The sequence below is a fragment of the Bos indicus x Bos taurus genome, chromosome 7, assembly GCF_003369695.1.
Source record: "Bos indicus x Bos taurus breed Angus x Brahman F1 hybrid chromosome 7, Bos_hybrid_MaternalHap_v2.0, whole genome shotgun sequence".
NCBI lineage: Eukaryota > Metazoa > Chordata > Mammalia > Artiodactyla > Bovidae > Bos > Bos indicus x Bos taurus.
The window spans coordinates 41525257-41546564 of record NC_040082.1 but is presented as its reverse complement, the minus strand read 5'-3'; the positions used below and the strand labels follow the sequence as shown (position 1 = coordinate 41546564).

Below are 21308 nucleotides of genomic sequence, written 5' to 3'. Positions count from 1 at the left end.
GCAACCAACTCATTTTCATCACTGCTTTTTACACAGTTAAATTCCATGTAAGACTCTGGGACTCAGACCTTTCCAAGGTGTCAATCCTGAAGCTTCTCTTTACTGAATCACTGCATTTTTAAACTGGTCTCACTGCACAGCAAGTGCTGCAGCATTTAGTGAATACTCATTAGAACATCAGAGGCAGACTTCATTGTCTTTCAAATATATTAATCCTATCTTCAAACAGCTACCTGATAATACCACCACAGTTTAAGGAAAGTATCATGCTGTCCTGAAGAGCTTCAGGCAGGAGTCAGTCAACTTTTTTTTTTAAATGGCTAGGTTGTTAATATTGTAGGCTTTGCAATCATACTGTCTCTACCAGAAGTACTCAAATTGGCCATTCTAGCTCAAAAGTAATCATGGACAATACATGCATGGATGTGTTTAAGAAAATATTTATAAAACCCTGGAGTGGGCTGGATCTGGCCATGGGCTATAGCTCACAGACCTCTGATGTAAAGAAAACAGTGCCTCCCCTTTACACTTTCTGGGTGGACACAGACACTACCACACAGTGCATCAGCTGGTCTTTAGCTGGCCCACGTCCTGTCTGTGTCTTGAAAGTCCTTGCACATCTGTTCTCACAGCTACCCTGTCTCCTCCTACAACATCCCATCTTGCTCTTCCCCTGCCTAGGTCTCCCGCTTTACCTAAGGAATGAATAAGCCACCCCAAGGAACTTCCCTGACAGTTCAGTGGTTAAAACTCTGGGCTTCCAAAGCAAGGGGAGCAAATTCGATACCTGGTCAGGGAACTAAGATCCAACATGCTGTACTTCGTAGTCAAAAATAAAACAAAAAGCTTTAAAAAAAAGTACCTGCTCTACCTTTCTAAAAACAAAAAAGCAAAAGACAAACCACTCCAAGTGCTCCAAACTAGGCCCAGGGAACTGCTGCTGCTGCTGCTGCTGCTGCTAAGTCACTTCAGTCGTGTCCAACTCTGTGCAACCCCATAGACGGCAGCCCACCAGGCTCCCCCGTCCCTGGGATTCTCCAGGCAAGAACACTGGAGTGGGTTGCCATTTCCTTCTCCAAAGCGTGAAAGTGAAAAGTGAAAGTGAAGTCGCTCAGTCGTGTCCGACTCTTCTCAACCCCATGGACGGCAGCCTACCAGGCTCCTCCACCCATGGGATTTTCCATGCAAGAGTACTGGGGTGGGGTGCCATTGTCTTCTCCAGCCCAGGGAGCTGCTTGATCATTTTTTCTGCTGAAAACCCTCTCTCCAGGCAGTAACGCCATCCTTGTCTCTATTCCCGATGCCAAGTTCAGAGCCCAGGAGAAGCCTGGCCTGTCTCAGCACCAGGTTATAAATCACAGATAAGGTAGCCCGCCCCGTCCCTGTCTTTCCGTCCTTTCAGATTAATTCATTGTCAGGAATACATTGCTGCCTGTGGAGGATATAAGGCCACTTGGAGAGGGAGTGGGGGAAGAGGAGGTGACGGGGGCAGGGATTTGTGAGCCTGTGGGCCCAGCCTGGGCTCTCATATCCTCCATCCACCCTTGTCGTAAATCAGCCAAAGCCGGGACCTGGGAAGTTAGCACAGAGCCTATCCACCATCCACAGAGTGGCAAGAATCATGGCCTGTGGCAACACCTGCGAGGCTCCTGGTGGAGGCACTGTCTTCTAGAACAGGAGACAGTTCTCCAGGGCACCACAGTCCTGAAGGCACCCAGAGCCGACACTTTTCCTCCAGGGATTTTGCTGTGACTCTGGAGGTCAGGAGACTAAAGACCCCAATCCCTAACTGGCCCTCACTTATCCAGCTTCTAGACTCACACCCACTGAAATCTTAAAACCCGGCACCAAGAGTCCTCTGGGGAGACTGCAGGGCCAAAGGGCAGCCTCACCACACCTTTGCTTTAGAGCAGCTGTGTTTCTACACTCTTAATTATCCGGGTCCCAGGAGCTGTCACCTGAACAAAGATTCTGTGGCTCAAAAAAGAAAGGATATTGCTGGTCCAGTGGCTAAGATGCTGTGTTTCCACTGCAGGGGGCACAAGTTTGATTTCTGACTGGGGAACTAAGATCCCACATGCCACACAGCATGGCCAAAAAATAGGGGAAAAAAAAAATGGCTCGAGACCACCATATTAGATGACCTTAGGTGTAAGAGGGTCCTCACCCCTGCTTCAGCTTGGAGAAGTCTGTGGACTTTTATATTAGACAGTGGAAAAGGAAGTCCCACCAGGAAAACAAAAATAATCAAAAGCTACTGATTTAAATCAACCCTAGAGGAGCTTAGGTTTAAACCAGCAACCCTCCCACTAGGGCAGGTCTGTGAGTCAGGGGCCAGGGCCGTTAGCCCCTCCCAGACTGCATAGCTGCGGCTTTCAAATCTCCTTTGGCTTTTGTTCCCCAAGTCACTCCCCCAACCTGTACACACAGCAGTCTCTGGAAATGAAAACAGAAGGGAAAAAAAGAAAAAAAAAAAAAAAAAAGGCTGCTGGAACAACCAATAACAACATCAATTAAAAAGCAAAACTCCTCTCAAAGCAGAACAAGATGTTCCCTCGGTCTGGAGGGCCCAGCACCTCCTTCTCTGCCCAGTAAACTCCCAGACACTGAAGGGCCACCTCCTGCTGCCTCCAACACTGGAAGGCAGCTCCCCAAGCATGAAGCCAAATATTCTCCCCAACCCCATACAGCCCCCAGGACCTGTGCTGTTGGACTAACCACCTGAGAATAAGCCTCTGGGGAGCTGGTCAGGAGCCCAACTTGTAACAGGAGGTAAACCAGCAGGGCATAACTTCTGAAAGAATGACATAGCCCAGGGACACAACACAAACCGATCAGAATCAAATGGGGCCAAAATGGCAGACAAGACTAGACCTTAATCGACAAGTGAAATGACATACCAAGAGGTGATGTGACAGTTCCACCATTAAAAGACCAAGGAGTGGGCGGTGGCCCACATCCTGGAAATTTCCACCCCCTCCCCAAAACAGTTGGAATAATCCTCCCACTCATTAGCATATGAAACTACCCAGCCTATAAAAACTAACCACACCAAATTTCACGGAGGCATTCGCACCCTGTGATGGCCCACACTGTGTCTGTAGAGTGTGCTTCTCTCTGCATCTGAATAAAACCACTTCTTACTTATCACTTTCTCTCTCACTGAGTTCTTTCTGTGATGAGACATCAAGAACCTGAGCTTCACTGGGTCCTGAAACCAGGTACTGTGGGTTTTGGCTGGGTTTGAGTCCCAAGCAGGGCTCTGGCTTGGTTCGAGTCCCAGCCATGTGGGTTTAAGTCCCAAACTGGATTTTGTCTGGGTTCAAGTCCCAGTCTGAGGTAAACGGGTTCAATCTGGATGTAGTGTGACAGACAGGAGTTTGATGAACGCTGTCAAAGGGAGGCTCAGGTGAGGTGCAACATTAGAACTAGGGAGCGATCAGTTCACCTCACCTTCCGCGCCTGAAAGATATGTCAGTTATGTGGTTGAGCTACTACATAGACTGAGAATGAGGTAAAATACGGCTAACTTAGGCGAACCTGAGGTCTGACCACGCTCTTTAGGAGTCAGCTTCTGCCGGGAGCCGGCATATTGCATATTGAGTGTAGCACTTTCCACAGCATCATCTTTCAGGATCTGGAATAGCTCAACTGGAATTCTATCACTGCCGGGAGCCAGTGTGAGGAGCTCCACCCATGACAAAGGTCATGAGGAAGGAGGCTTGGCATACGCAAAGGCGGGATCGAGCCTCAGGAGTCCCCCTGGAAATTCTCGAGCATCTACCCCCAAAACCAGAGTCTGCCTACTTTCTGCTTTGTGCTTTCACCTACACCTCTGACTTTACGGGGGGCTGTCCCCCACTACCTCTCTCTGAAAAAAGAGTTAGCTTACAGCTCCAGTTAATAATTCCTGGGTGTGACAGTGTTTCAACCTACAAACTCCTTTGGAAGTCCTCTAGCCTGCCTGAATAGGTTTTTTCCGGCCACATGTGATTGTTCAGAGCCTCCCAACTGTGAGAGGCAGGAGATGTTCTAAACTGTCTAAACACAGATTCCCTTGAGTAGTTAAAAGACTGATTAGAAATTGTATTGGTGAAGGGTTTTTCACTTGTTGGGCCAATGTTTGCTGCTAAGTCTCCATAGCCCTTACCTACTGTGTCCTTGGCAGTGTATTGATTGATATAATGGGTGTATAGAAATGTAAGTAGTAGCCTCAATGTTTGTAACCTTGGACCCTTGAGTTAATTCTTTTCTTGATTGAGCCCACCTCACCTTTGCCCTATAGGAATGCAACTTTATCCAGTGCTTTTTAGAGGATGGCGCCTGACTTTAGAATAATCACCTTTAGAGAAAAATAAGTTTCTTAAAATGTTAACAGGCCTCCTGGCCAGAAGATGATGTAAATCACCTAAAGTTTTGCATATGATAAGTTTGAAAGCCTGGCTTCGATTAGGATCAGGAACTGCTGTCCTTGCATGACTCTAACCCTCCCCCCATTATCCTCTATGCACAACTTAAGGTATAAAACTACTTTGGAAAATAAAGTACGACCCGTTTTTTGTTCACCGAAATTTGGTCTCCCCATGTCGTTCTTTCTTTCACCTTCTAGCTGAATTTTTCCTCTGAGGTGGGGAAGCTCGTCAAGCCTACTAATTTTGCCTGGGCTTCTAATATCTGACCGGGGAGGCCTTAGTGTCTCCTCTCCTTCTGGAGAACGGGAGAACGCCTGCGGCCTTCGTAGGTGACGTAAATTCCCTGCTTTGGAATTTTATTCAGCCTCTTTTCTTCACTGAATTTCTTCGCTGAGCTATCCTTATTTCACCACTCTTTATATCCTTAATTAACATTTAATTAAGCAATTGTTTCCTGATCCTCGCCGATGCTGTCCCTGCTTCGAATTCCCTGGACCCACCGGGGCTGGACCCCAGCAAGCTTCAACACCACCACCTCAGGAAGGTTTCCCCCAGTTCCCAAGACCACACTGGGTCCCGTTATCTGTGCTCTAATCCTCTCCAATGAGCAGTCATCACACTTGGAACTAGAGAGTTTTTGTGCTGCTCCTGTAAACTCTGCCATGTGGGGGGCAGGTCTGTATCTCCAGGATCTAAGCACTGTGCTTGACACATAACAGAGAATCAAGAAATCAATGACTAAATGAAATGAAAGAGTGAGGGAAATGAGTGTTTATTAAATTTTAGAAGCCAAGGCACATGAGAACCTAGCTTGAAGAATATGGAATTAAAGGCCAAACAGCTACTCCTTTACGTCAGTAATTTTCAAACTTGCCTGTGCACCAGGATCACACAGAGGCTTGTTAAAACATGGATTGTTAGACCCCAGCCCCACATCTGGGGATTCAGAACATCTGGGTGCAGCCCCCGAATCTGTATGGTCACAAGTTTCTGGGTGCTGCTCACGCTGCTGGGCTAGGGACCACATTTAAGGAACTCCAGCTTAGGTACTCATTTGGCACCAACATGATTATAAAAATCGACCACACATTGGCAGGAAATTGTATTCAATCAGATAAATATGCTCCTTATCTTTGCAAAAAAAAAAAGTTTTTTTTTTAAATTTCTATAGAGAATTCATGGACTCCCAAAGAGTAAGCACAAAAACCTAAGGATCTCCCAGATCTGGTCCAAGAGTGTTAATCCAAATAACATTCTTTGTCCTGATTTTCTGATTAATGTATTGAGCTTGAACAGACTTCTTGATTTTTTCCCCAACTATGTTTAAAATAGCAAAAAGAGCCTTTGGTCAGATTTAAGGTCAAAATTACATGGCAAACTGAAAAAAGATCCATTTTTTTCATCATTTCCCCCATTCAGCATTTTGGCACTTCAGCATTTCCCCAAAGCAGTTTGAAGGCTGGAATGGAAGTGATTAAGAAAGTGATTTTTCTGCTAAACCCCACTCCCCCTCCTTACCTCTGCATAATCAGCCACAAGGTAAAGCTCCACATACTTCATGGAGTGTAAATCTTCCCTTTTCATCTAAGGAAGAGACATAAGCACATCAGAGCTATGGAAATGGTGGACCTGGCCTCATTTTAAAACACTGCTCAGAAGCGGTGGAGTTAATAAGCAGTGAACCTCATTACCAGGTTGCAGAGACAACTCAGCTATGATCGTCTCACCATCACCCTCACTACACCCTCTGCCCGCCATCTTGGTTATCACTGGAGTCTGCTCTGGGACACTGGGTCCAGCTTTTTAGTCTCCAAAAATAATGAGCTGGCTGTCCAGTGCAGACAGAACAGAGGCCAGCATACTGTGAGGGAACATGCTGACAATCAAATTCCCAAAAATATTTAAACCACGTACCTCTATTTTTGGTATAAATAAATACAAGCATTTTGTGCATGTGGTTAAGTGGCTATTTCAAAAAGGGAGGCATATATTTTTTTTCTCACATTTTAAAGTTTCTGAAATCAGCACCTTAGAGTATTTTAAATGAAGTAATGTTTCCCCCAAAGCAGTTATTCTATCAAATACAAGGGTTTCTCACACTCAAGAATGACTTAGACTAAAAGGAAAATGCTGGGACTTCCTTGGTGGTCCAGTGGTTAAGACTCCACGCTTCCAATGCAGGGGGCACAGGTTCAATCCCTGGTCAGGGAACTAAGATCCCACATGCTATGTGGTGCAGCCAAAAAATTATTTTTAAATAAACAAAAGGAAAAAGCTATTGCCTCCTTCTTAGCCATCTCCATTCAATTTAGAAATATTTCTGGATCCATGGAAAGGGTGCTCAGAAGGGATTATCTCCCGGCTGACTCTTGTACTGAGAAACTCACCCTTCGAGGTCGCTTCTTGGTCTGGTTTGTAAACTGGGGGACCCAGTCCCTGGCGGTGGGCTCGAATCCACAGTTCCCGAGAGGCAGCTTGAGATGTTCGGATCTGTAAATACGGTGGTGGCTCTCGCTGTCAGGAAGGGGCTCGATGATATAGCTGAGGTTACTGCTCACTATAATCAGTCCTCTGTCAACAAGAGAATTGGAATCTCTGGTCAAATACTATGGTCCTGGAAAAGCCCCTTGTTTTCCCCATATGCAAAATGGCACAGCTGGTTTTGATCAGTGCTTGTTAATCTTATTATGGGGTCATGCACTCCCTGGTGAGAATCTGATGCAAACTCGGACCTCCTCTACAGAGAAACGTATGTGGACATGAGATGTGGTGCACAGTTTCAGGGTGTGAAAGCCTATCATGGAGAAACTCGAAGGTTCTAAAAGGGCTGGAACAGAGACAGTTAAGACTTGTAAAGGATGGTAGGGCTAGAATTCCAAAAAGCCTCCCAATCCCAAACATGGCATACAGCAAATCACAGGTCAGAACTTTACAGGCTGAGAAAGAGATGGTATGTTGAGAACAGGAAGAGTGCTGGTCTAGGGGAGAGGAGACCCAAGTTCTAATCTTAGCTTCAATATTAAATTGCCAAATGCTCTTCAACAAACTTCTTCAATCACTCTGTGCCTCAGTTTCCCCAGATGCAAATGTCAATGCTAATTTTCTAACTTCACAGGACTCCTGGGACGATTAAATGGAAAGACAAGTATCTTTGTTTTTGGAAGCCAAAGCTAGAGTCGTCAGCTACCAGCCCCAGTTTCCCTGGATCAGCAACGCAGCTCTGTGGTGAGGTGGTGGCCACAACCAAGCATATATGACTACTTTTTCCTCTGGGTTACATATGCTAACCTTGGACTCTGAATAAAGATGTACATTTGTTCATTATATTCTTTCACTCATTGAGTCCTTACTCTGTGTTAGATGTAATCTAGACACAATCCTTGTCCTTGAGTAACTCACATTCCACTGGGGGACAGACAGACATTCATTCCACAAATGCTTCCTGTTACGTCAGGCATTGTGCTAGTTGCTAAGGATGGAGTAGTAAACAGGACAGATAAGATGCCTGCCCTCATGGAGCTTAGAGTCTGAACTAAGAGCATATAACAGTGGAGAAGGCAATGGCACCCCACTCCAGTACTCTTGCCAGGACGGAGGAGCCTGGTGGGCTGCAGTCCATGGGGTCACGAAGAGTCGGACACGACTGAGCAACTTCACTTTCACTTTTCACTTTCATGCCTTGGAGAAGGAAGTGGCAACCCACCCCAGTGTTCTTGCCTGGAAAATCCCAAGGACGGCGGAGCCTGATGGGCTGCTGTCTATGGGGTCGCACAGAGTTGGACACGACTGAAGCGACTTAGCAGCAGCAGCAGCAGCAGCAGCAGCATGTAACAGAGAAGACAAAAAGCTTTCCCCACCCTTAACCCTGATGGATTGGACACAGCTGCATGGAATGCTGCATCATTGAGGCTTCTGGGCCCTTTATCTGGATTCAGTGAGAAAGAGTGCCATGACTTATTATCAATCACTATCACCAATATCAATGGAAGGGACAGCAGAGGCCCATGTAGCAGGTATCTACCATCCTTGACACTACAAGATGAAGAGTGTGACCAGGGCCCTGGGGAAGGAATATCCCAGCCATGAATCCCAGGAGTCCCATAGCATTTTGTGTGCTCCAAAACCTCAGGCTCTATCCACCCAGAAATCTCAGAAGGTAAAGGACCTGGCAGGACCTCCTTTAGGCTGTCTCAGCTTCCATCCCCACCCTGGACCCCTCCAGATCCCCGCCCAGGTTTTGCCCTTTGGGAAGAGCCTGCGAGGCTCTCGAGAGACAGTGCCAGGTCCTAGTCAGCAGCAGCCCTTCCTGGAATCCATCCCTGGTTGACCTCGTTCTAGTGCCAGGGAGCCTGACGACTTTCCGGCTGCCTCGCCCAGGCTGACACAGCAATCCCGAGCCAGCCCCCAGCGGGACACCTAAGGTGCTCCCTGAGCAGCTGGGGGTGGGGATGGAGCAAAGACCAAGGGTCACATCCGCTCCTGGGTCCAGACGGGAAAGGGCAGAGGGCAGAGCTGCTGTGGGCATCCTGTTCCCAAGCTATCTGCTCATCTCGGCTGACCAAGGCCCCTCCCGACCCCTGAGTTTCCCCCAAAGGCTGCAAACATTGGAAGCAAAGGGCCTGACCACAAACCAGGTGACGGCTTTGTCTGCATTCTGCTGTGGCTATGGAAATAACTCAGTGGGTGGAAAGTCCCGGTGTAGCTGACAGGGCATCGCCTGAACAAGCCTCTAGGCCAAATAGGACAGAGACCACACAGGATTCTGGTGCAGAGTGAGCAGCAATCGTGGCTATAAATCATTGAGTCTGCTATCGACCATGCACTGTGCTAAGTGTTTTACTATTCATACAAACTTCTATGATTCTTACAAATATTATCCTCATTTTACAAATGAGAAAACTACGGCTCAGAGAGGTTAATTAACTGACCAAAGTCACACAGACCAGAAGAACCTAAGCAGCCTGGTTCTATGTCCTGGGATCTTAACCATGACCTCACACTGCCTCTGTCACAACAGCCCTGTAGAGTGGCTATCAGTGACAAAAATCAGCAACTCTCCTCTGAGGTGTGATTGGCCATCACCCAACTCGCTTGTCTGAAGTAAGACACCAGCTGGGAGAGGCATTGTCTACTTTTCCTTTTTAGACACCATTTTGGGGAGAGTTAATTATGTGCCAGACTTCCCAGAGTAAAGAGTCTGGAGTAAAGAGTCCCCCTGCCAATGCAGGCGCTGCAGATTCGATTACCGGATTGGGAAGATACCCTCGAGAGGGAAATGGCTACCCACTCCAGTATTCTTGCCTGGAGAATTTCATGGACAGAGGAGCCAGGAAGGCTCTACAGTCCATGGGGTCACAAATAGTCAGACACAAAGGAGTGACTTAGCACACAATTATATGCCAAGGGCTCTGCGTACAATTGTTCTTATTTCATTCCCACATTAATGCTATAAAGCACCATCATGGCTCCCATTTTATAGATAAGGAAACTGAGCCTCAGGGAGATTAATTAACAAACTCTCATGGGCATAGTGTGGCCAAAAATTTAAGGTCTGGCAGAGTCTAGACCCTACGCCCTTAACCTCTGTGCTATCTGCCTCTACCAGTGAGTTCCAAACCTATGAGTCAGAGATAACAGGATAACAGCTCCCAGAGCTATCCATTAGAATATTCTACAGAATGTATTAAAAATGTCTATGTCCTAGAGACTGTCACACAGAGTGAAATAAGTCAGAAAGAGAAAAACAAATATTGTATATTACCACATATACGTGGAATCTAGAAAAAATGGTACAGATGACCCTATTTGCAAAGCAGAAATAGAGACACAGACACAGAGAACAAACATATGGACACCACGAGGGGAAAGGGGACGATGGGATAAATTGGGAGACTGGGATTGACACACAATTATATACAATATATAAAACAGGGATCTAATGAGAACCTACTGTGCAGCACGGGGGGAGGGGGAGCGGGGGAGGCCTGTGTCCAGGCCCAGTCTAGGAAATGCAGATTCTGCAGTCTGAGAATCTGCACTGTGAGCAAGCCCCAAGCAATCCCCTGCACAGTCACACTCAGCAGCTCTGACCTGGAGCCCAGGCTCTGGAGGGGCCCGTCTTTTCACAGAGCTCCAAGCAATCCTATTCCAGGGAGTGGGCAGATTACCACTGGAGAAACACAAGCTCAGAGTGACCCTGAGGGTCCTTGAGCAATAGGACTCTATGGCTGCTCTCTGCCCCTCCTTCATGCGGTCCCCCATAACTTGCCTGTGTCACAGCTGCCATCCCCCTACTCCCTAGGGTGGAGAAGAGGCAGGCAGGGGCCCCAGCATGTCACAGGGAAGCCAGCTTTGAGAGTGGGGGGACCTGTGAGAACCTAGTTCCCAGGGGCCTCCTGTCTCACCTCCCCCAAGCCCTGCTAACTGTCCTTCCCTGAGCACTCCCCAGTCATTTCTCCTCCTAAACATCTCTGTTGATCTAATTTGTGACATGTAAGCACTGGCAGAGCTTCGCCTGGGGGTGGGGGTGGGGGCTCTGGAGGGGGACCCAGGAGGCCGGGTGGCCAGGACCTCACACGCAATTCTCCACTCTGCTCTGCATCCTATTCCTCATTGTTGAGAGCTTGATACAAATCAAATTGTACAGAGGAAGCCTGGCAGGGCAGGTCAGGCAGGCAGTGGATTTAACCCCTGAATGACTGCTGGGCTCACCCAAATGCATCCTTCCAGGACCTAGGTTTGAGAACAGCTTCTTGGGAATTAGTCCATTCAGAGCTAAACCTAAAGGGGACGCAGCCTACAAGGCCACATCCAGAGCTTCCTTAAGAGGTAAGCACTCCATCACCCTTCTTTCCTTCCCTCAAAATGTACGTGCAAGTGAGAAGGAGGGAGTTTCAAAGGCAGCACTGAGGGGAGCCAAGAAGGCACGTGGGTGATGTGATCCCTCCGGGATGGGGGTGGCAAGGCACAAGCGGAGAGCCTGGGCTCGGAGAGGGGACATGCCTGGTTCAAAGTCTGGCTCTGCTGTGTGCTAGCTGTGGGGCATGGCACTCAACAAGACTGCCCTCTCACAAGGCTGCTATGAAAACTGAAGTCATAGGCAGTGCTTACTAACCATTAGGGTAGTATTTTAAAAGGACAGCTAACAGTCATTGGGCATGTATTACACACCGGACTGGTACAAGGCATCTTATCAGTAGCCATTCAACACATGTGTGCCGTGTGCACCTAATGTGTGCCAGGAACAGTTTTAGGCACTGGGGATGCAGCAGGCTTATAAGAAAAAAAAAAAAAAAATCCCTGCTCTCAAGGAGGCTGCACTCGTCATCTAGTGTAAACCCACCGATGACGTCACTACTGTTGTTCCCATTTTATAGATGAGAAAACTAATGCGAGAGATCTGAAGCAAGGCATCAGGCTTTAAAGCAAGAACTGCCTGACTCCAGAATCCACACCTGGCACAACCTGCTGCCACCCTGTGAGGGTTTACTCGGTGCCTGACACACAGGTGGCCGCCTTATGGCCAGGTGGGCAGGAAGGCCGGGTGGGCAAAGGGGCAGACAGGTACAGACTGGCTTCTGTCCCAGGCGACCCGCCTCCCAAAACTCTGCCTACTCTCCCTGTGGCGCAGAACTTCCGACACTGAAGGATCCTTTTCATGGTCTGGTCTACCCTCCTTTCTCAGACAAGAGGAACAAAAACCCAGAGACACAGGAACGTGCCCAAGGGCCCTGACGCCACCCTCAGCCCCCCACCCAGGACCCACTCCTGCACCATGGGCACCATCTAGAGGGCTGAGTGAGGCTCATAGGAGGCAACAGCCTGGCCAATGTAAAGCCAGAAGGAAATGAAATCCAGCAGGGAGAGAAACACTCAACAGATCACACAGCCGAGAGGTGTGAGGCGAGATCTGAAACTCAGATCTCTTGATTCTGAACTGTGAGCTCCTTCTAAGCCATCACACACATGTTCACACACATCCTCCTGTGCTCACTCTCAGCTTCGTACCCTCCCCCACAGAGTCTGAGTCCAGGGAGCTGGGGTAAGGTACAAGCACAGTGAGTGTGGGCCCCAGAGCACGGAGGACACATCTGCTATAATCTGAGCGATGCATCAAGCAGATGACCACAGATGATCTACTGTGTCTCTGAGAAACTTTACATGTAATTAAACCTGCCAGGCATTAGTACATAAGATACTATGCAACTCTTAAAAGAATGAGTTTGATCTATGTGTGTCTAAAACATAATGTTAAATTGAGGGGGGGAAAACTGACAGAATGGTATGTACAGGGTAATCTCATTTGGATTAAAGAAATCATATATCTCACGATTTAGAGAAGGCAATGGCACCCCACTCCAGTACTCTTGCCTGGAAAATCCCATGGATGGAGGAGCCTGGTAGGCTGCAGTCCATGAGGTCACTAAGAGTCAGACACGACTGAGCGACTTCACTTTCACTTTTCACTTTCCTGCATTGGAGAAGGAAATGGCAACACACTCCAGTGTTCTTGCCTGGAGAATCCCAGGGACGGGTGAGCCTGGCAGGAGGCCGTCTATGGGGTCACACAGAGTCAGACACGACTGAAGCGACTTAGCATACACGATTATGTATTTCAATTATGTATACCAGTCCAACTCTTGCCTGGAGAATCCCATGGATGGAGGAGCCTGGTGGGCTACAGTCCATGGGGTCGCAAAGAGTCGGACACGACTGAGCAACTGCACTTTGCACTACACTATACCCCTCCAACAGTGATTACAGATGGGAAATGAGGTTGACTGAAAGGGCAGGACAGGATAAAGAATTTTCACTTTGTTTAGTTTTACGCTCTTTGTGTTAACTGAATGTTTAACACACCCATTAGCTATATAATGATCATTTTTAATGAGTATTTTCTTGACAAATAGACTGATCATTCAGGTTAAAAAAACGTTTTTACTGCAATCAATACCTCTCCTGCTGACAGACAGACAGTGAGCGGGGTAAGCTGGGGACACACACGTGGGCGCACACACAGTGTCTACCACATCCCACAGGTTCAGCCAAGGACATCTCAGCCCAGTAATGCCTGGATTTCCTCACAAATAATCACTGCTCCTAACATTCCTACTTTGTGTGAATCTGCAAAGCATTTGTGCACACAAGATGCTTTGCAGGACATTTAGAAGATGAGTCCTTCATAGAAGACAGGCGTGGGGACTGTGAATACTATGCTGTTATCAGTCACTAAGTCATGTCTGACTCTTTGCAATTCCATGGATTGTAGCCCACCAGGGTCCTCTGTCCACGGAATTCTCTAGGCAAGAATACTAGAGTGGGTTGCCGTGCCCTTCTCCAGTGGATACTAAACATCCCTAAGAAATGATGTGCCACATCTTTTCTTTGGTGTAGTTTGTAAGTATCCACAGCTGCCACTCAAATCTCAAAGGGGTCAGTGGCCTAAACAAGATTACAAAGCATTATATATCACATATCCATGTTCCTTTTTGGAAGGAGTATTTCTAAAAGGAAACACAAGCAAGTGGTTAATAATGACTACCTCTGGGGAGAGGGATTCAGGAAACAGGAAGAGACCTTTTCCACTGTACATTCTTGTATTATTTGAATTTATTTTTACTATGATCCTGTATTACTTCTTCAGTTAAATTAGACTAAAGAACTGCTTGGGGGAGAAGAGGGGACCCAGCAACAGCCTAGAAACTCAGCTGAATTCCTCTGGATTTGGATCATCACCCTGAGGATCCTACTTGGTATAAATCCTACCTACTTTCTCCAAATCACAAAGTGCTTGTTTCCAGGAGAGAAGCACAATTGCTATGGAGATTTTCCATTGCAGCATCCCTTTATGAGCCTTGGTGGGGGGACAACGTGAGGGCTACATGGGTTTGAAGCCTGCTGCTGCTGCAGCTGCTCCTTCTCCAGAGTCTGAATTGAGCCATCTGGCTTGCGTTTCCAGCTCTTAAATCAGTCAGGCCCACAGACACCCTTGGTTTCTGAATGTGTATAGCGAGAAGGCTGGGAAAATAAGGTGGGTGGACCCCACCAGAGGTAAGCGTGCAAAACAGAAACACATGGATGGCTCACTCAGTTCTCCCCTGTCAGCACGGCTGTGGGAGTGATTTATAAGAGTCTGGGCCAAGTTCCCACTGCTGCAGACCAAGAGGACAGAGGAAGAGGCAGAGAGAAGTGAGTCGCACCTGCATGTTCCCTTTCGTCCTCCTTGGGACAGACGTTGTTTACTTGCAGGCTGCAGGTGGCGGTGGCTGGGCCTGTAAACACCACTGGGAGTTGGCTGGGCTCAATCAGGTCACTTGAACAGGGGATTTGGGGCCACTGTTATGGCCTCCCAGCCAAAGCTTGTTTCCTGCCTAATTCCCTCCGGCCAACTCAGCCTGAAGCCTTACAGAAGAGACATGGCTTGATTTATAAACAAACACGTGGGATCAGCAGCATGATGGGCCTCACATTGGCATGTAAGCCTGGGTTAGTCTCAGAATGGCTTCACTGTGGCAAGATGATAATAATCCTGTCTTCATGCTTTAGCACTTAGCATTCTCCACCATGCCTATCATCCATGCCCACTTTACAGACAAGAGACTGAGGGCTCAGGAAATTACTTTTATATGCCTGCCTTCCCTCCACCTGTGTAGGGCACTGGCAGAGAACAGACAGCCGATATTAACTTGCTGAATGAAAGGAGTAATTAATGTCCATCAATGGATGAACAGATAAAAAAAGCTGTGGTATATATATTCAATGCAATATTACTCAGCCATAAAAAAGAACAAAATAATGCTATTTGCAGCAACAAGGATGGACCTACAGACTGCCATAATGAGTGAAGTAAGTCAAAGATAAATATTATGATATCACTTACATAAGGAATTGAAAAAAAAAAGTGGTACAAATGAACTCATTTACAAAACAGAAACAGAGTCCCAGATGCAGAAAACAAACTTATGGTTACCAATGGGGAAAAGTGGGGGAAGGGATAAATTGAGAGATTGGGATTGACATATATGCACCACTGTATTTAAAATAGATGACTAATAAGTACCTACTGCACAGCACAGGGAACTCTACTCAATACTCCCTAGTAATCTATATCGGAAAAGAAACTAAAAGAGAGTGGATATGTGGATATGTAAAACTGATTCACTTTACTGTGTAGCAGAAACTAACCCAAAACACTGTAAATCAACTATGCTCCAATAAAAATTAATTTAAAAAAAGAAACAATTATTGAATCAAGAGAGAGGAAGGGTACACGTAGAAACACCTCCTTCGGGCTCATGAGAGCGAACATGTATAAATCTTCCCAATGATGCCTTTAGTAACATCACATTGACAGCTTTGAATTGGTCATGGTGGGAATATTTTTATCACTATATTGGCAAATGCTAAAAATAAGGGCTTTTCTTCTGTTTTTGTTTTCACAGAGCTAGTGTACCAACACACTGGGTACAGGTACTACATAGTATAGGCAATTAAAACTGAGGCAATTAATATAGACAATTAGGTTTTTCAAATCATCATCCCTTTTCCAAAAGGAAGGGAGGGTGGGAAGAGTATAAATGAATGATATTACTTCAATAGACGTATAAATCCTACTATATGCAAAGCACCAGGGTAGGCTGGAGGAGAGAAACAGATATTGAGACAGAATTCATATTCTCAAGGGACACACGTGCTCAGGTATAAACCATAACTTGCACACGAGTCATCTGGGGATCCTGGTAAAATACAGGTTATGATCCAGTAGGTCTGGGTGGGACTTGAGATACTGCATTTGAACAAGCTCCTAGGTGATGATGATGATGCACCTCTGTGGGCCTCACCTAAGAAGCAAGGGTCTGGGAGGTGACCAAGTGCCCGTATGTACGGGCCAGTTAGCTTTCTATTAGCACAATCTATGCTATTGTGCTATCTCAATGTGCAATCCTTACAACACGACAGAGGTCTATTTCCCTTACCCACATTTTACAAGTGACCCAGCTGGTCAACAACTATTGGCTCAAAGCCAGGTAGTCTGGCTCAGAGAATGAAGTCACTCTCTTTCCAACATGCCACCTAGATGGAACTTTTCACCTCATTTCCTGTCCTGAAGATTATCCTTGCTCCTCCATTCTCTTCCTGCTCTTTTCACTAGCTGTCCATTTCCCTTTCTACTGCTTATAAGCACTTCTACTGGAGAAGAGCAAAGGAGAAGTGGGAATAAATGCTCAAACTCATCAATTTCAAGTGTATGAACCATTTCCTTTATGTCCTGTACTTTGGTGCTTTGACATCTGGGGCCTTGCCCCTGCCCCCAGGGTTAGCCAATTCCCTGAGACAGAATTCACCAGTGAGCACAGAGAGCTGTTCCAATGGGGATCTCATTCTCTGGGCCACCACCCCCTTGCCTGTTCACCCCAGGGCCAGGTACCAGGCACCTAGCGACAGCCCCATGCCCCAGATCCCATTGAAACTATTCAAACTAGCCAGTCCTAAGCTGCTTACCCCACCCTGCCTGTTCCTTCCCATAAAAACCATAATAAAGACTCTTGCCCATATTCCCTTCTCCCCCTCTGCCTCCTGAGTGACCCTTGGGCCCCCCACCAAGCATGGCACACCCCAACCTCTTGGGATCTTGAGTACAACCATCTTTCTAATGGCAGCTGTCTCCTACTCTGTTGGCTTCTCCATATCCAAATAATAATAAAACCTCAAGTTCCTCAGGAAAGAGTATGCTCAATCCCAGTGAATTTGTGGGTTATTTTTATCATCATCATGAAGGATTATCATTTCCCTTATCCCTCCCGAGCTCAGCCTTTCTCAGAGCTGGCTTGCACACATTCTCTATGGACAGCTTCTCAAAGTCCCTGACCAAGGCCAGCCCCACTTGTCCTAAACACTCCATTCCTGGGGAGAGAGCCAGGTGCCCCTCGCACTGTCAGGGCCTCTTACCTCATTCCCCGGCAGGTGCTGAGCATGACACTGGACTGCTCCGCCTTCCTCACTGTCCCGTGGTAAAAGCAGTGATCCTAGCAAGGAGAGAGCGGCAGTCAGACCACAGGACACTGACAAGTCAGCCATGCTGGCATCCTGAGACAGTCAGGGATGACTGTACACCTACCTTAGGTGTACAAAACCTTAGATCTGTAAAGAGCTTTCCCAGCCACTGTTTTATTTGATCCTCATGATATTCCTGGGAGGAGGGACAGGGCAGATGCCATCATCCCCACTGAATCGATGAAGAAGCCAAGGCTCAGAGAAGCAAAGGGATTTGCTGAAAGTCTCTCTGCTGGTTGAAGAAGCCAGGATTTCAGATCTCTTTCTATAACATGATGCTGGTCACAGGAAACACTGGCTTCCGAAAAGCTTGCCTCACCACTGGAGTCACCTCTGTGACCAACCCCCGTGAGAGCTGAACTGTGTTCCCACCAAACTTCACGTCTACCCACTCTGCATTTCCAGTGCAGGGGGTACAGATTTGATCCTTATCAGGGAACTAAGATCCCACGGGCCATGTGGTACAGACAAAAAAAATCCACATCTACTCAAAACCTCAGAATGTGACGTTACTTGGAACAGAGTCTTTGCAGATGTAATTAAATCAAGATGAGGCAATACTGAACTAGAAGCCTTACAAAAAGAGAAAAGGACACTGATACACACACACCAAGAAGAAGGCCATTTGAAGGCAGAGGCAGAGGTTAGAGTCATGAAACTAGAAGCCAGTGGGTGCCAAGGACGGCCAGGAGCCACTAGAAGCTGCAAGAGCCTACGAAGGATCCCTCCCTAGAGACTACAGTGAGAGCATGGCCTTGGTTTTGAACTTCTAGCCTTCAGAGACGTGAAAGAACACATTTCTAATTGTCTTAAACCTCCAAGTTTACAGTACTTTGCTCAGCGGCCCTACGAAACTGATCTCTCACGCATCTTCCCTGCCTCCCTTGAATCCCCTGCACACTTGGACAGACCTGATTTTGCACCTGTGTCCATGGACACTTGCAGGTCTGCTGCTGTGCTCTCACCAGGGCATATGTCACGGCCATCTGGTCTTCCCAACCCAGCTGGATTCCTCCTGGCTACACACTGCGATGTGCCGGGCCCGGGGCTAGGCCCTCCCTAAGACACAACAGTGAGTGGAGTCCAGACTTCGCCGGACTTAGCGTCTTGTGAGAGCCAGTCGTAGTTTAAAAGTCATACAAAGATACAAATCATAAAGAATGGCTTGAAATAAAGTTTGAGGTGTCAGCAGAATGTTTGGTAAGTAGGGTAGCCAGGGTATTTATGAGGCAAAGCAGGACTCTGCTGAGAGTGATAAAGCGCTAAACCAGATAGACAGACACAAACCAGGGCTGTCCTCAGCAGACCTATGGGTGATAACAAGGGACACATTCCTATAAACTTCGTCCCAAATAGGTCAAAAGAGATAAGTTGGAGCAAAGAGAAAAAAGGTAAAATCCCCAGAGCACAGTCTGGTTCTAAGGTCTTAAAAAGGATGTAAACTATGCAGTTGCAGATACGGAAGCCTTATCTTTCCCCACCAATGTCCTGTGAGCAGGGCCAATCAGGAATGTCCGGCATTCACCCACATAACAACAGTCTGAGTGAGCCATCACCAGGACCACACTTGACTGCGGTTGTTCCCTGGTCCCCAGCAGGCAGGCATGTGAACCAGGAGACAGCTAAGTAAGCCATTTGTCTACATTCTCCAGTTCCAGTACCAGCCAGCTCTAGGTGTGACTGCAGTGTAACATGCTTTAAGTATATAAAGGGTCTTCACACACATCACCGCGTGGCATAATAATGCCTGCCATTTACTGTTATTAACAACAAGAGCTAACATCTACCCAGCTACTGCTCTTGGATAAACAACTTACATAGATTTTTTTTTTTTTTCTCCTTTAATTCTGATCATAGTATTATGAGGTAGATACTCTTATTCTCACTCTCAACTAAAGTTGGAGAGGTTTCAAGTCATTCACAGGGCCCCAGTGCAAAGTGGAGATGAAAACCCCAGCAGCCTGATTTCAGGCTCCATGCTCGGCCTATCTTAGCAAAAGCAGACCCAGCAAAGTACATGGGCTTAATTTGTCAAAGCTCTATTATTGGGACTTCCCTGGAGATCCAGTGGCTAAGACTCCATACTCCCAAGGCAGAGGGGTGGGTGCCGGGGTTCAATATCTGGTCAGGGAACTAGATCCCACATGCTGCAACTAAGAGTTTCCATGTTGTAACTAAGACCCAGCACAGTCAAATAAATATTAAAAAAAGAAAAAAAAGCTCTATTATCTTCCAACACGGACCCAGACTGAGGTGTTAGTCTAAGCCTTGCTGCTCACTGAGAGCAAGCAAAAAGGCATGCTCCTTTTTCCCATCTCCTCTCAATTTCCTCATCTGTAAAATGTAGTGTTGGAAGAGATGCTTATAAATTCCCATAAAAATCAGTGATTCATCTTACCCTTCCATATCCCTGAGAGTCATATCTTAGCATATCCAATTTTCAGATGAGGAAACTCAACATTAACAAGGCTGAAAGGGTTTTTCAGGTCACACAGCTGGTTAAAGCCAAGACTAAAACCCTGGCTTCAGACCCCAAACTCTGCAACTTGTTCTAGTGGAACACACCATTCCCCTAGTGACCTGACCTAGATCAGGGCTGGAACCCACGGGCCTGGCAATGAGCAGGATCAGGTTCCCAGAACTCCCACTACCCCCAGCCAAGTTTTGCGGGAGAGTGTGGTCTACAACACTTGGGTCAGCTGAAGCTAAGTGGTTTATTCCATTCCCATTTCTCTTTGAGTCTTCAGCTCCCAAATAAGAATACTGACTGGTAGCCCCCGGGACTGGGTGGGGGCTTTGCAAGAGCCCAGGAGGAGGGGATGTACTGAACAAGAAAACAGAGTCACCCCTACTTTAGCTGGGATGCACTCTGGTCAACGAGACCTTTGGGAAGGAGGGGCTGTCTGGGAGGGAGGGGAAGTTCTCTCACTGCCTTCTGTCAAAGGCCCTCACAACATCTCTGCCCAATCCAGAGAGCACAAAGAACAAGCACATGAACACAAGAGCCATGAAGTCATCGCATTCCTTCTCAGTTTCTCGGCCTGAGGGGGCCACCCTGAGGGGGCTTTCGTAGCAGGAAGCATGAGCTCATGGCAAACTCATGCACTGAGACCCATTCTTCCGCTCTGGGTACAGAAGTGCAAGAGCCCAACTCAGCGGAGGGTGCTTTGTGAGGTCATAATGGCGAGGGGCTTCCGAGGCTTGTCCGTCCCCTCCCATCTCGCTGGAGACAGAGAACCGAAGTCTGAAGGGAGGAAGAAGTTTCAACCAGGGGCCATGAAAAAGGTGTAGAGCCACAGCTGGCCAGTTCTCCCAGAGATGAAAGGACACGGGCTACTTTGCTGCAGGCACTGGCCACTCCCTCCCCATCCAGGAAGGTCTCAGTGAAGAAGGCAGCACTGATCCTGACATCCAAAGATCCAACATAGCCCCACAGTACCTACTTACTTCAGACCTCACAGACCCCACCGAAACATAACTGTCCTGGGTCCCTCTCCTCACTCAAGGGTGATCTGATCGACTCATCTGTGCTGTTAACAACTGACAGTGGCTATCATTGTTTTCTAGGCTATTCTAAAGACTGGCAGGACTATTTTAAAGACAGAGTCATGTGGGAATCTCGGGTTCCACAGGAAGCTGTTGGAGGGGCACTGAGGCACTGTGCTGCCTACACAGCACACCTCCCAGGTCTGCACCCATGAAAGCCCATGATGCCCGATCCCAGAGGCAAAAGACACTGCCCCTCCTGCCTGCATCCATCTTCTCTTCTCCTTCACCCCTGCTCTTTGGCATAGAGTTTGAGAGTGCTAAGTCGCTACAGTCGTGTCCGACTCTTTGTGACCT

General features: G+C 47.4%; 1 protein-coding gene across 1 annotated transcript in view; it reads right to left on the bottom strand.

Annotated features, from left to right (window-relative positions):
* ADAM19 (ADAM metallopeptidase domain 19) overlaps nt 1-21308 on the bottom strand; it is a 92222-nt gene that overhangs the window by 34034 nt on the left and 36880 nt on the right. Inside the window, exons 5-7 of the mRNA XM_027545819.1 lie at nt 17361-17437; nt 6800-6983; nt 5931-5996 (exon numbers count right to left, since the gene is read on the bottom strand). Coding sequence (XP_027401620.1) covers nt 5931-5996; nt 6800-6983; nt 17361-17437 — 327 coding nt within the window. The remainder of the gene's footprint in view (nt 1-5930; nt 5997-6799; nt 6984-17360; nt 17438-21308) is intronic.